The sequence below is a fragment of the Sciurus vulgaris genome (genome assembly GCF_902686455.1).
Source record: "Sciurus vulgaris genome assembly, chromosome: 4".
Lineage (NCBI taxonomy): Eukaryota > Metazoa > Chordata > Mammalia > Rodentia > Sciuridae > Sciurus > Sciurus vulgaris.
Genome location: NC_136464.1, coordinates 147,500,729 through 147,513,449, shown reverse-complemented (window position 1 = coordinate 147,513,449; position 12,721 = coordinate 147,500,729). Strand labels below are relative to the sequence as shown.

General features: G+C 35.6%; 1 protein-coding gene across 1 annotated transcript in view; it reads right to left on the bottom strand.

Annotated features, from left to right (window-relative positions):
- SETDB2 (SET domain bifurcated histone lysine methyltransferase 2) overlaps positions 1-12,721 on the bottom strand; it is a 45,780-nt gene that overhangs the window by 20,953 nt on the left and 12,106 nt on the right. Inside the window, exons 3-4 of the mRNA XM_079137640.1 lie at positions 4,580-4,705; positions 2,968-3,033 (exon numbers count right to left, since the gene is read on the bottom strand). Of these exons, the coding sequence (XP_078993766.1) occupies positions 2,968-3,033; positions 4,580-4,705 (192 nt within the window). The remainder of the gene's footprint in view (positions 1-2,967; positions 3,034-4,579; positions 4,706-12,721) is intronic.

Sequence of the window (12,721 nt, the reverse complement as noted above, 5' to 3'; positions counted from 1 at the left end):
TAAAAAGTGCTTAAAGAAGAGTAATATTATGGCATTGCAAATAAATGGATGGAATTGGAGAATATCATGCTAAGTGAGATAAGCCAAGGCCAAAAAACCAAAGGTCGAATGTTTTCCCTGATAAGTGGAGAATGATATATAAGGGGGGTAGGGGGTTGCGGAGTGAGAGAAGAATGGGGGAACTTTAGATTATGTAGAAGGAAATGAGAGGGAGGGGGTATGAAAAATGGTGGAATGAGACAGACATCATTACCCTATGTACATGTATGATTACACGAATGGTATGAATCTACATTGTGTACAACCACAGAAATGAAATGATGTACAATTTGTGTACATGAATTTGTGTACAATGAATCAAAATGCAGTCTGTAAAAAATTAAAAGATAAATAAAAATAATAATAATAAATAAATAAATAAATAAATGCTAGCATGAAACTTCTATAACCACCAGGTTTTTAATCCTTATATATGCTAACAATGTAAACTACATAACTCTTCTCTAAACACTTAAGAACATTTCTCTGCCACTGGTACTTTTAATAAATAGGTTACATTTCAGATGAACAAACTATATAAAAATATGCAATCATAATATTTGGCATTTCTAATGATGAAATTATTGCTTTAAAAGATCCAAAACAAAAACTCAATTTTACCAGAAAGTAAACTGTTTCAGAGGGAAAATGGTTTACAATTAGTTCCTTGTTACCATCTCCTGCATTTAAAGCCTTTCTCTTATAAAATTAATGCAATTTTCCTTAAGGTATATTGATTCTGAAGGGGTCTGGATATGCCACAGTGGCACAGGAATTATTTTGAGCTAAAAACATTCAAGAATCACTGAATGCAGGAAGAGGCTTTCTCTGAACTCCTCTTTAACTGTCTAAACACAGGTCTTCCAAAACAAATAAACAAATCCTTTAAGTTATTACAAATCACAGGAATTGTACCAACCAGGAATACATCACAAGAGAGCAGAGGAGGTTGATACTATATCCAGACATTGTTACAAATGATATCTCCTATCTACTCTCCTCAGGGCCCATTTACTTTCAAAAGTCATTTGTACTTCCATAAGTGCCTCTTCTTCCTCCCACTCACTTTTAAAAAATCATTTTCCTCACCCTTTCCTTTTCCTTATTATGATGATATAATAAGCTCTCAAATCTCATTGCTGCTTTGGGTAGTCACTTCTTTCTGTGATGCTCCTATGCATGTAAAATAAAAGAGTTTATACCTGTATGCCTTTTCTCCTGTTAATTTGTCATTTGTCAGTTTAATACACAGCTCTCATGCAGCCACTGAGATAAAAAGATTCTCCTCCCCCTGAATCCAAATGTTACTGAAGAATACTGTGAAAGGGGGATATTTTCCTGAAGAACATATTCTCCTAAAACTGTATTTTAGCTATTTGAACTTATGAATACTTATGAAAAACAAAAAGGGTCTTTAAAATAAATAGACTGGTGATGTTATACTACATTTTCAGAGACTTAAAATTCTGAAGACTCCAAATTATGACAGTGAAACAAAACCAAATTTTTCTAACAATACTCAGCAGTATTAAAATCTGGTAAATGTTATACCTCCTCAACACTTTAGCATTTGTGATAGATTAAGATTTATGGAATGGTGATGTGATAGACTAAGGTTTATGGAATAGCGATTCTGATAAAAATCATTTTGTTATTCTAGTCTTAGTACATGTTGTTTCATAACACAAAAGTATATATTTGACCTGTCCCAATTCCTGACAGAGTTCCTAAACCTTCTAATATCCTAAGTGGTAGGGTGATTGAGCATCCTCTGTTTCACTTTGGTCTTAGTTCCTGGTTCCTGACATAAGAGCTTCTAAGACCCTGGAAATCTCCAGTGATGAGTGTCTTTTGTATACTGATAAGATAACTGACTGGTGACTAGGGTCTCTGGAGAGCTTTAGGATGGTGGCTGGTCATCAGAAAGACCAAAGCACAATTACAGGGTATGAACTTTCAACCCTAAGTACTTCTGCTTTCCATCTCCAGGGAGTAGAGAGGGGCAGGAGATTGAGACAACCACCAAAGACCAATGATTCGATCATTTGTGAATGTAATGAGACCTCCATAAAATCCCTGAATAATGTGGTTTGGAGGAATTGTAGGTTGATAAAAGCATCCATATCCTAGGAGGGTGGTGCACCTCATAACTTTACTCCTGCACTTGGTGTCCTTCCAGACTGGACCATGCCCTATGGACCTCTTCATCTGGGTGTTCACTTGAATCCTCTATAATAAACTGGTATAAGTAAAGCATTTTCCTGAATTCTGTGAGCCATTATAGCAAAATTATTGAACAGGAGAAAGCTGTGAGGAGGATCCCTGATTTATAGCCAAGTCAGTAGCCAAATCAGTCAAGTAGCAGAGGTTCAGCATTTGTGACTGGCATTTAAAGTGGGGGGCAAGTCTTGTGGGACTCAGCCTTTAAACCTGTGCAATCTATGCTAACTCTAGACAGTTAGTGCCAGAAATCAATTAAATTATAGGACATCTTATCAGTGTCCACAGGATATGGGGCAATTGTGTGGTATAGAAAAATCACACATTTGAAGCACTGTGAATACAGAAACAGTTTTTCTTTATTATCTTTGATTCTTCTAAACTGAATTTGTTTAGAACTTTGAAGACTGATGGTCTAAAACCACCATAGAAATGAAAAATTTATCTACAGACTATTCCTTTCTAATAGTGTTCTTCACAGAAGCAGGTTTATAGTGACTTAGAATCTCAGAATTCTGTTTGCCTTTCCTCATCTCCAGATGGATAAAATTTTTCATTTAATGGAGGAAACTGATTTTATAACTTAGTAATGTGGATCTTATATTGTATTTCAAATTATCTTTAATTAACTTGACATAAAGGGTGGCCTGTTTCATGGCAAGAAAATAACAGAGAATACTCTAGGATTGGGATAAGAAAGGTACATACCCTTGATTAATGTTGAATTGTTACTTATAGTTGCTTCATTCACTAGAATCATTGCTTGTACGTATTCTGTCAAGTGGGGGAAAGGAATGAAAATAATCAGCATCACCCTCACCTTTATTCACAATACCAGCTATCGTGTTCAAAAATTTACGTACTTTACTCACATTTAACCTCACAACTCCCAAGTGGTACTGGGGATTGAACTCAAGGGAGTTTAACCACTGAGTCACATCCCAGTACTTTTTATTTTGAGATAATCTCACTAAAGTTGCTTAGAGGCTGGCCTTGACTTTCGGTCTTCCTGACTTGACTCAGCTTCCCAAGTTGCTGGGGTTACAGGCATGTGCCACCATGCCTGGTCTGAGTATTTCTTACAATTATGTGCATTAGAGATAAAGAAATTGAGGCTCAGAGGCTAAGCTATTTATTTTAGGTCATCCAGCTAGAGGTGGTGGAACTGGATTCAGAAATACATTTATCTGACTTGTGAAGGCTTGAAAAGGAATATTAAAGTAGTACCATTTTGTTTTTACTAATATATAATAGATTAATGTCTTAAGAACAGAAATGTTGGGCTGGGTTGTGGCTCAGTGGCAGAGGGCTCACCTAGCATGCATGGGGCCCTGGGTTCAATTCTCAGCACCACATAAAAATAAAGGTATTGTGTCCACCTACAACTAAAACAAAATATTTTTTTAAAAAGTTGCTTAAAAAAAAAAAAAAAAAAAACCAGAAATGTCACCAGAAAGTATTAAAAAATTGGGGAAATTTTTGCTTTAAAACTGTGTGTCCTGCACACACCTATAATCCCAGCTATTAATAATACTGGGGCAGGAAGATGGAAGTTCAAGGTCAGACTACAACATAGTGAGACCCTTTCTTAAAATAAATAAATAAAGGTTGGGGATGTAATTCGGTGGAATAGAGCCCCCCTGGGTTTAATCTTCAATACTGCCAAAAAAGCAACCCTCCTCCCCCAAAAATACTGTATAACCTATGCACTGAAGTATTCTACATTAAAGTTTTATATTCTACAACTAACTAGGGTTAAAGATAGACAATAGAAAAGAAAAAAAACTATCGTAAGACTAGTAGAGGAAGTTGTTTCTAGCAGGCAGTTAAATGCACTCTTTTTGGGGAGCAGGGTGCCAAGGACTGAACTCAGGGTTTTATACATGCAAACCACACTGATCCATACCCCCAGCCTCTGTACTTTATCCACACACACCCATACATGTAAGAACTAGCTGTCTGAATGATGGCATAATGAATAAGCTCTTGTATTTTTCTATAAATGCCAAATGTTATATGAGAAGCAGATATTACTTTTGTAACATCACCCAGCTTAGAAAGACATAAAGGTTTTTAAAAAAAGAGTAAGCTTGATATAAGAATAAATAAATTCAGTAGTTATTACTCATAAGTAATCAGATTCATTCACTATTACAAAATGTCCACAGTTTTCCTCAGAGCAGTGCACAAAAAAGAGCAAACAGACTATTATTAGGTTGTTAGGAAACAAAAATTACTTTACTTTTTAAATAACACTGGAAGTAGAATTATACAGTATTGCCAGTGGGCAACATTAGGTATATTGATTATTCCTTTATACCTTTATTTGTGGCAGACCTATCTTTGATCTTCTCTTTAAGTGACTGTAACACATTTTGCACTTTTTCAAATACAAAGTCCACTTTTCCATCACCTTCCAGTTCCATCCAGAAAGTTTTTGCATCACCTAAAACAAAAACAGGTAGGTTAATAATCTCAGAGTTTAACAGAAACAGACTCATTTCCACAGGGCATATGTTATAGAAAAACCTACTTGGTTTCTAAATAAAATCAAATTCAATTGGTCTGTCACTTTGAGAAAAGGATTTTGGTTATGTTTCCTAATCAAAGCTAGAAACAAAGAATATGATTCAAGTATTTCACCAGTTTCTGCTAACTTTAAAAATCTACTGCAGGCTGTATTTGTAGCTTAGTGCTTGCCTAGCATGCATGAAGCCCCTGTGGGCTCAATTCCCAGTACCCTTCACACACAATATATATATCACTTCAATGACACTATTTCTTAATTGGAAAACAGAAGAAAGGATTTTGCTTTAGATAGAGTAGTAGTACAGCACACGTATAGAAAGCACTTTTCAAGTGTCAGGGATATAACCTATAATAAGTATAGAGGTAGATGGTTTCAGAACAAAAGATCTCAATGATTGTTAAAATAAACGTCCAATTTCTTTTCTTTCATTCAGTCTTTCTTTTTTTGGTGGTGCTGGGGATTAAACTGAGGACCTCATGCATGCTAGGCAAGCACTCTACCTCAGAGTCACATCCCCAGTGCTGTTGTCCAATTTCTTTTCTTTTCTTTCTTTTTTTTTTTGGTACTAGGGATTAAACTCAGGGGCATTTGACCACTGAGCCACATCCCCAGCCCTACTGTGTATTTTATTTAGAGACTAGGTTTCACTGAGTTGCTTAGCACCTTGCTTTTACTGAGGCTTGCTTTGAACTCGTGATCCTCCTGCCTTAGCCTCCTGAGCCTGTGAGATTACAGGCATGCGCCACTGCACCCAGTCCAATTTCATCTGAAAAAGTCTTTTATGTTAACTTTAATTACATGAAGCAAAATCATGTTTATTTAAGGTAACATTATATAAAAAAGCCAATATTTCTGATGATCAGCAAACTAACACCTTACTCAAAAAGATGTAAGCATCTTTTCCTAGAGAAATAATCCTTTTGACATTGAAAACAAATATAAGAAAGATAACTATCGGTGAAAATCAAATCTCATTTACACTGTTTCAAGTAACAAGAATACCTAAAATGTCAAGCACAATTTGTAAACTGTTAAAATTAATAAACAAAATTGTTTAAAAAAACAGGCCTTAAGTAAAGAAGCGACATAATGATAACTGCTTAGAAGGAAGAGTCATTGAATAGCCATTGGGAGGATTAATGAGAACAGCCCAAACTAGTTACCTTATAAAAAAATTTATTTTCCTTAAGCAAAACAACAAACCTCCAAATTTGGCGAAGAAGGCAGAATCTTCATAAGGAATGAAGCATAGATCTCAAGAGTACCAATCTCCATGGGAAAGTTACCTTTCCCAAAGGAGATGTCTGGCTAATTAGGGCAGCTGTCAGCAAGTGGCCTCAAGAGGAGTACTGTTTCCCTGTTAACACTCTGCCCTGATACGGACTGCACCAGAAGCCTACTTTTAATTCCTCAAAGCACAGTTCAGACAAGATTTCAAGATTTGAAACAAATTCACTGTGAGAGGAAAAAAGTGATGACAGATGGTTTTTAAAGGGCAGGGAGGGGTCATGATGTTAAGGGTCTTACACGCCATGCTAAGCAACTTTTATTTTTTTATGTAGAAGGCTACTCGAAAATTGTAAACTTTTATGATGTGTTCAGATATGTCTCTTTAAAAAAAGCTGCACAGATGGCAGTGGGTTAAGAATGATTTCCATCTTTCTGTTTCAGGCAACCATATGCAAAGTAATGCTATTCACTGGGGTAGAAATGAAGTTAGAGGTACAAGTGGGATATTTCAAGGAGGGACAGGCTCTTTGTGCATTCAAGGTATGCAGGTTATAAAGTTTAAGATCTGATTCAGAAATACAATTTTGTAGTCAATAGGTTACAAATACTTGCTGGGGTCAGATGGCAGGTTTGATTCCTCATGGAAAACATATTAAGAAGTGTCTCCTGTAAAATACCAACATGTAGGAAATAAATAGGAAAAGGAACCATGATGTCTGAGAAGATAGAAGGGAAACTCAAGGGAGTAGCATCTCAGGAGTCAAGGAAAGAACAGGAATAGTAATTAACAAAATAGGCTTTGTGCAGATGTCACTGGGTTGAATCCCAGTATTGCCACTTGTTACGTGACCACATCTGTAAAATGGATATAAAAAGTAGCCTGAATTTCAAGGAGCTGACGTGCAGATCAGAATATGGCAACTGGCAAGAGATTACTGTACATTTTTAAACAAAGTACAGTCTTAGGCAAAAGGAGTTAAGCCTTCCACTGTGAGGTCTTTCAGCTTAGGGAGAAAAACATTTTGTGAAGCAGGTCTTTCCTACAGTCCCTAAATCATTGAGTTTTTCACAGATATAACCACCACCACCAACAACAACAACAATAAAAACAACAAAAATACTGCTTTCAGACAAAAACTATTATTCAAAGCACTTGATTGTTACTATGATTCCTTTCATAAATATGAGTTATCCATTCTAAGAATTTATCTTTGTTAGAGGTGGACATCTAGATGAGAAAGATTTTGAAAGTACCTAAAAACAACTTTTAAAGAAAACAGTCTATATACACAATGGAATATTATTTAACCATAAAAAGGATAAAATTCTGTCATTTATGACAATATATGGGTAGAAATGGAGGATATTGTTATGTAAAATAAGTCAGGCCCAGAAAGACAAGTACTGCTTGATATCACTCATATATGGCATCTAAAAACCTTAAAATTTCAAAATTTAAAAAATTAAAAATCTCAAAAGTTAAGAGTAGAATAGTGTCTACCAGAGACTGGGGAGAGGAGGGAGGGAGGGAGAGAGGAAGGAAGAGAAAAGGTTGGTTAACAGATACGAAGTTGCAGATAGAGTGCAGAAATAAATTTTGGTGCTCTACTGCACAGTAGGGTGACTACTGATAATGATAATGTACTGTACGTTTAAAAAAAATGTAGAAAAAGTTTTGAATGCTTTCACCACAATGACAAATATTTGAAAAGATATATACCAAACTTGAACATTAATCAGTGTATGCATGTATTGAACTATCAAGCCATACCCCATAAATATGTCCTTTTATGTCCATTAAAAAATTAACTCAAGGGCTGGGGATATAGCTCAGTTGGTAGAGTGCTTACCTTGCAAGCACAAGGCCCTGGGTTCAATCCCCAGCACCATAAAAAAAAAAAAAAAAAAATTAACTCAAACTGGGCACAGTGGTACACACCTGTAATCCCAGCGGCTTGAGAGGCTGAGGTAGGGGGATTCCAAGTTTGAAGCCTGCCTCAGCAACTTAAGCGAAGCCTGTGGCAACTTAGCAAAAACCTGCCTCAAAATAATAAAAGAAAAAGGACTGGGGATGTGGTTCAGTGGTTAAGAACCCCTGGGTTCAATCCCTGGCCCCGCCCCAAATGAACTAGTGCTAGGGATGTAACTCAGCTGTAGAATGCTTGCCTATTGTGCACAAGGCCCTGGGTTCAATTCCCAGCACGAAGGAAGGAAGGAAGGAAGGAAGGAAGGGAGGAAGGGAGGGAGGGAGGCAGGAAGAAAAAGAAAATTAACCAATTGGGCTGTGAGTATAGCTCAGTGGTAGAATGCTTGTCTGGCATTTTCAAGGCCCTGGTTTGATTCCTAGCACCACACATACGAAACAAAAAATCAACCAGTTAATTTAAAAGTTGTGCTAAAGGTCTGGGAATGCAGTTCAGTTGTAGAGTGCTTGCCCAGCATGCTCAAGACTCTGGGTTCAATCTCCAGTACTACAAAAAACAAAAACTTAAAAAAAAAAAAAAAGGAAGGAAGGAAGGAAATAGAAAGTGTGTGCATGTGGTGAGGGGAGGTGTGTTTCTGGAAGGCCAGGGCTGCACTTGAAAGCACTTGCCCAGCACTCCAGAGGCCTTGGGTTCCATCCCCAGCACCACAAAAACAAACAAACACCCTTCTGGAATCTATACAATTCTATCCTGAACTAAGAAGCGGTGATGTTAAAAGACAGTATTTAGGACTTAAACTTTATTTGTTTTTTAGTGACTACTGTTTAAAACTTCTTAAAAATGTCAATATATTATTACTAAATTATTTTGATAGGAAATACCTAAAACAAAATTACTTAAGAAGTATCAGTACTAATTAGTCTTAGAACTAATTAATAAAGAAGATAATAGCAACATAATTTAAGGAACCAGACTGGGAGTACAGATCAGTGGTGGAGCTCCTGCTGAGCACATATAAGGTTCTGGATTGGATCCCCAGCACCACCATCCCCAAATTAATTTAAGAAAACAAAATCAATCAAAGATAATACAACTATTTATTTCTATATGAAATGAATGTAAGTAAGCAAATTGTATTTGTTCTGCGTTTTAAATAAATATATTGTTCCTTATGATATCATTATCTCATACTGAGATAATTTTAATTCTCATTAAAATAGCACTTGCTCCTTGTGTCACTCTGATCATTTTTCTGTCTCTTGCTATATAAACCTTTAATATTGAGCAAGAAAAGAGGTGTCAAACTTTCTGATAAACTGAACTAATAAATTCAGTTAACAACTTCTGTGCACATGGACACTAAATGAGTAGTCCTAAAAAGAAACATCACAGTGTCTTTTATGTCAGCTGCAGCCTATGTGGATGACTACTACAAAGGGAACAATTTTAGTTTCTTGCAGTTGATCTTATTTGCACATTGTATGCATGCTCAGAGTTACAATCTAACCCTGAAAATATTTTAATATGATTCACTATACTTACAAAAAATACAGGAGTAAGTACTTGGAGACTAATTTTGCTACTTGTCTTCAGAATTGAAGAATACTATCTAATAACTACTCAGTCCAAACATGCTTGTATATAATTATGTGCAAAAAAACCCCATAAAGCAATAACAGCTATGTAAATTATATAGTCATACTATATGTCTCCCAAACTCAAAGATAGTCTTTGTAAAAGGGTAATATTCATGAATCATACTGATATGAATTCATTTACTAGATGAGAATTTATTGAGCACTTACTGAATGCACTGATAATGACCTAGGTACACAGAAACATGCATTATTCTAAAGGATCTCTGAAACTGTGAACAGTAAAATGTGGTCTGTGAATCCCAGGGAGTCCCCAAATCCTTTCAGAGACTACAGGAGGTCAGATTATTTTAAAAATAATAATAATGAGAGCCAAAGTGGTAGAGCATTTGCTTACTTGCAAACAAGATGATGATGATATAATAATAATAATAAAAACTCATTTGCCTTTTCTACAATACAAAGGCATTGGTGGGTAGAACTGCTGATGTGTCAGCAGGAATCAAGGCAGTGGCACCACACTACCACTAAGTCATTGTGATCTTCACCCTTTGATGGCCAGGCAAGGTGGTGCAGGCCTATAATCCTAGTGACTCGGGAGGCTGAGGCAGGAGGATCACAACTTCAAGGCTTGCCTCAGCAACTTAGAGAGATCCTGCCTCAAAATAAAAAATAAAAAGAACTGGGGACATAGCTCAGTGGAAAAGCAACCCTGGATTCAATTCCCAGTACCCTGCCCCCATGCAGAATATTCTTGATGAAACAACATAAATTACAATTATTTGTCCAATCAGTATGATAGATGATAGATGTCTCAAGGGAAAGGGATTGTTGGAAGAAACAAAGCAAACTAGTTCTCCCCCTCCTTTTTCCCTCCTTTTTTTTTTTTTTTTTTTTTTTTTGTAAATGGAGAGCTATTTCTACTTAAGAAACACAAAACAAAACCCACTGATGAAAGTATGGTTTGTCAGACTTGGAAATTTGGCACATATTTTCCTGAAAAAGGAACAAAGTGAGCCTAGCACTTGAAGGTCAAAAGTAACAGCATTTGTTGCTAATGATAAAATTCAAGCTACAAAGTGAAAATGAGAATTCTGGAAACCTTACCATAGCAAGCTTGAAAACTTCTCAATAATTAATCACCTTTTAAATGAGACCAGTAAGCACATTAACAAATATGATTTTTAATACTGTATAATGAAATGTGTCAATATTTGTAAGATATTTCACTGAACTTATTTTTTTAAATTTCTTTTTTGATTGTAGGTGGACACAATACCTTTATTTTATATTTATATGGTGCTGAGGATCGAACCCAGGGCCTCACGCATACTAGGCAAGTGCTCTACCACCAAGCCAGAACCCCAACCCCCTGAACGATATTTTTGTAAGTGGCTTTGATATGTTGTAAAATCATATATATAGGAAAAAGACTCATTCAAAGTACAAAACAAATCATGAAAAATGTTCACAATTATATGAAAGATTATTAAAATAATTTTCCCTCTTCCTATCTTTGTGAAGCTTGTCTATACATTTCAATCAACACAACACAGTGCAACACATAAAAGGAGAAGCAGGTACAAGAATCTCTCTCCTTTTAAGCCACATACTGAAAGACATTTGCAACAATATAAAAAACAATGTTATCCTTTTCTCACTAATTTTTTTCCCTTTAGAAATTAGGAGATCTTAAAAATACTTTTAACATTGGATTTATTGTTTTCTTAAAAATAAGCCAATGACATTTTGAAACTTCTCAGTTTCAATTTCTAATACAGTAAATATCAGCCCCTTATTACCATATAAACAAAAGTTCTCTGGTGTTTCAAATAAAGAGTATAAAGTTCTAAAACCAAGAAAAGTTTGAGAACCACTGGCCTAGATTATAGACTAGTGAAACCAATACTATAAATCTGTATATTAATCCACCTACGTATGTTAAAGATCAGTGAAACTATTCTGTATGATACTGTAAAGGTAAATATATGATGGTATACATTTTCCAAACCCATAGAACCTTAACATATGCAAATTTTAGAAAATTCATTTAGGAGGTCAGGAATCCCAGTAAGGAATGTAGTCTGTGAAGATAATCTAATAACAAATAGACTTCACTAAATGGCCAGGTAGAAAGGTGCTGAAATTGGAATAGGTTTACAATTCTGATAAATCCATACATATATACTGGAATTGATCAGTTAAGTAAATAGATGATGGACAGTGGGAACCAAGTTTCTTACTACTAGAGTAGGAATTTAGAGATTAGCAAGGATAGGAGACTAGAATGATACATGTGGTAATGGGCTGGAGTTGAAAATAATATACTTTTATGCTTAGCTTAATATGCAGATAGCTATACAATGAAATGTTCAGATACCTGTGTATATGTACATATCTGTATACACGTCTATGTGTACACACACACACACACACACACACACACACACACCCGCAAATATTTCCTTACTCTGTCAGGTGAGAAAGCCTATAAACAAGGGCACTCCGATAACAACAAGCACACCTATTGCCCAGATCTTGATTTCCAGTACTATTCTTCAATAAAAGGAACCATTCAAGGAATGGCTAATTCTAGGACTGTTACAAGAAATATACAAGGTGAATCTGGAACATTTTCTAGTGACAGAAAATAAAAAAGTGCTATGAAATAAAAATAAGAAAGAAATATTTACACTGATGGGGATATGTCAAAGGGACATAAGAACCATCTTAAATAGTTTCCAAAGGCCAAACATGGGGCAATTTGAGGAAGAAAATATGTAAAGCAGTACTGAATTATAGCTCAAATATACAGTAAGTACCCATTAGTCCATTTATAAATAATTGATAACTTGAACAGATAAATGGGGGAAAAGAGACAAAAATCTCTCTTGCAAGAGAATTATAATTAGTTCACGTAGATATTTTACTTTCAAGGAGGGGGAGCATAATCCCTACTTCTTAAGTGTAGGCTACACATACTGATTTACTTCCAGAGAGTACAGTAGGAGATATTGGGGGGGGGGGGTAACTTTTCTCTAAGGTAGAGAAACCTTGCAACACACATAAATCAGCCAGTTAATCAAGCTCAATATGAGAGAGAAATCATGTTCAAATCATGTACCCTTGATATGATGTATTAAAAATGGTACTTTATTCTGTGATCTTATTCCTCCAAATCA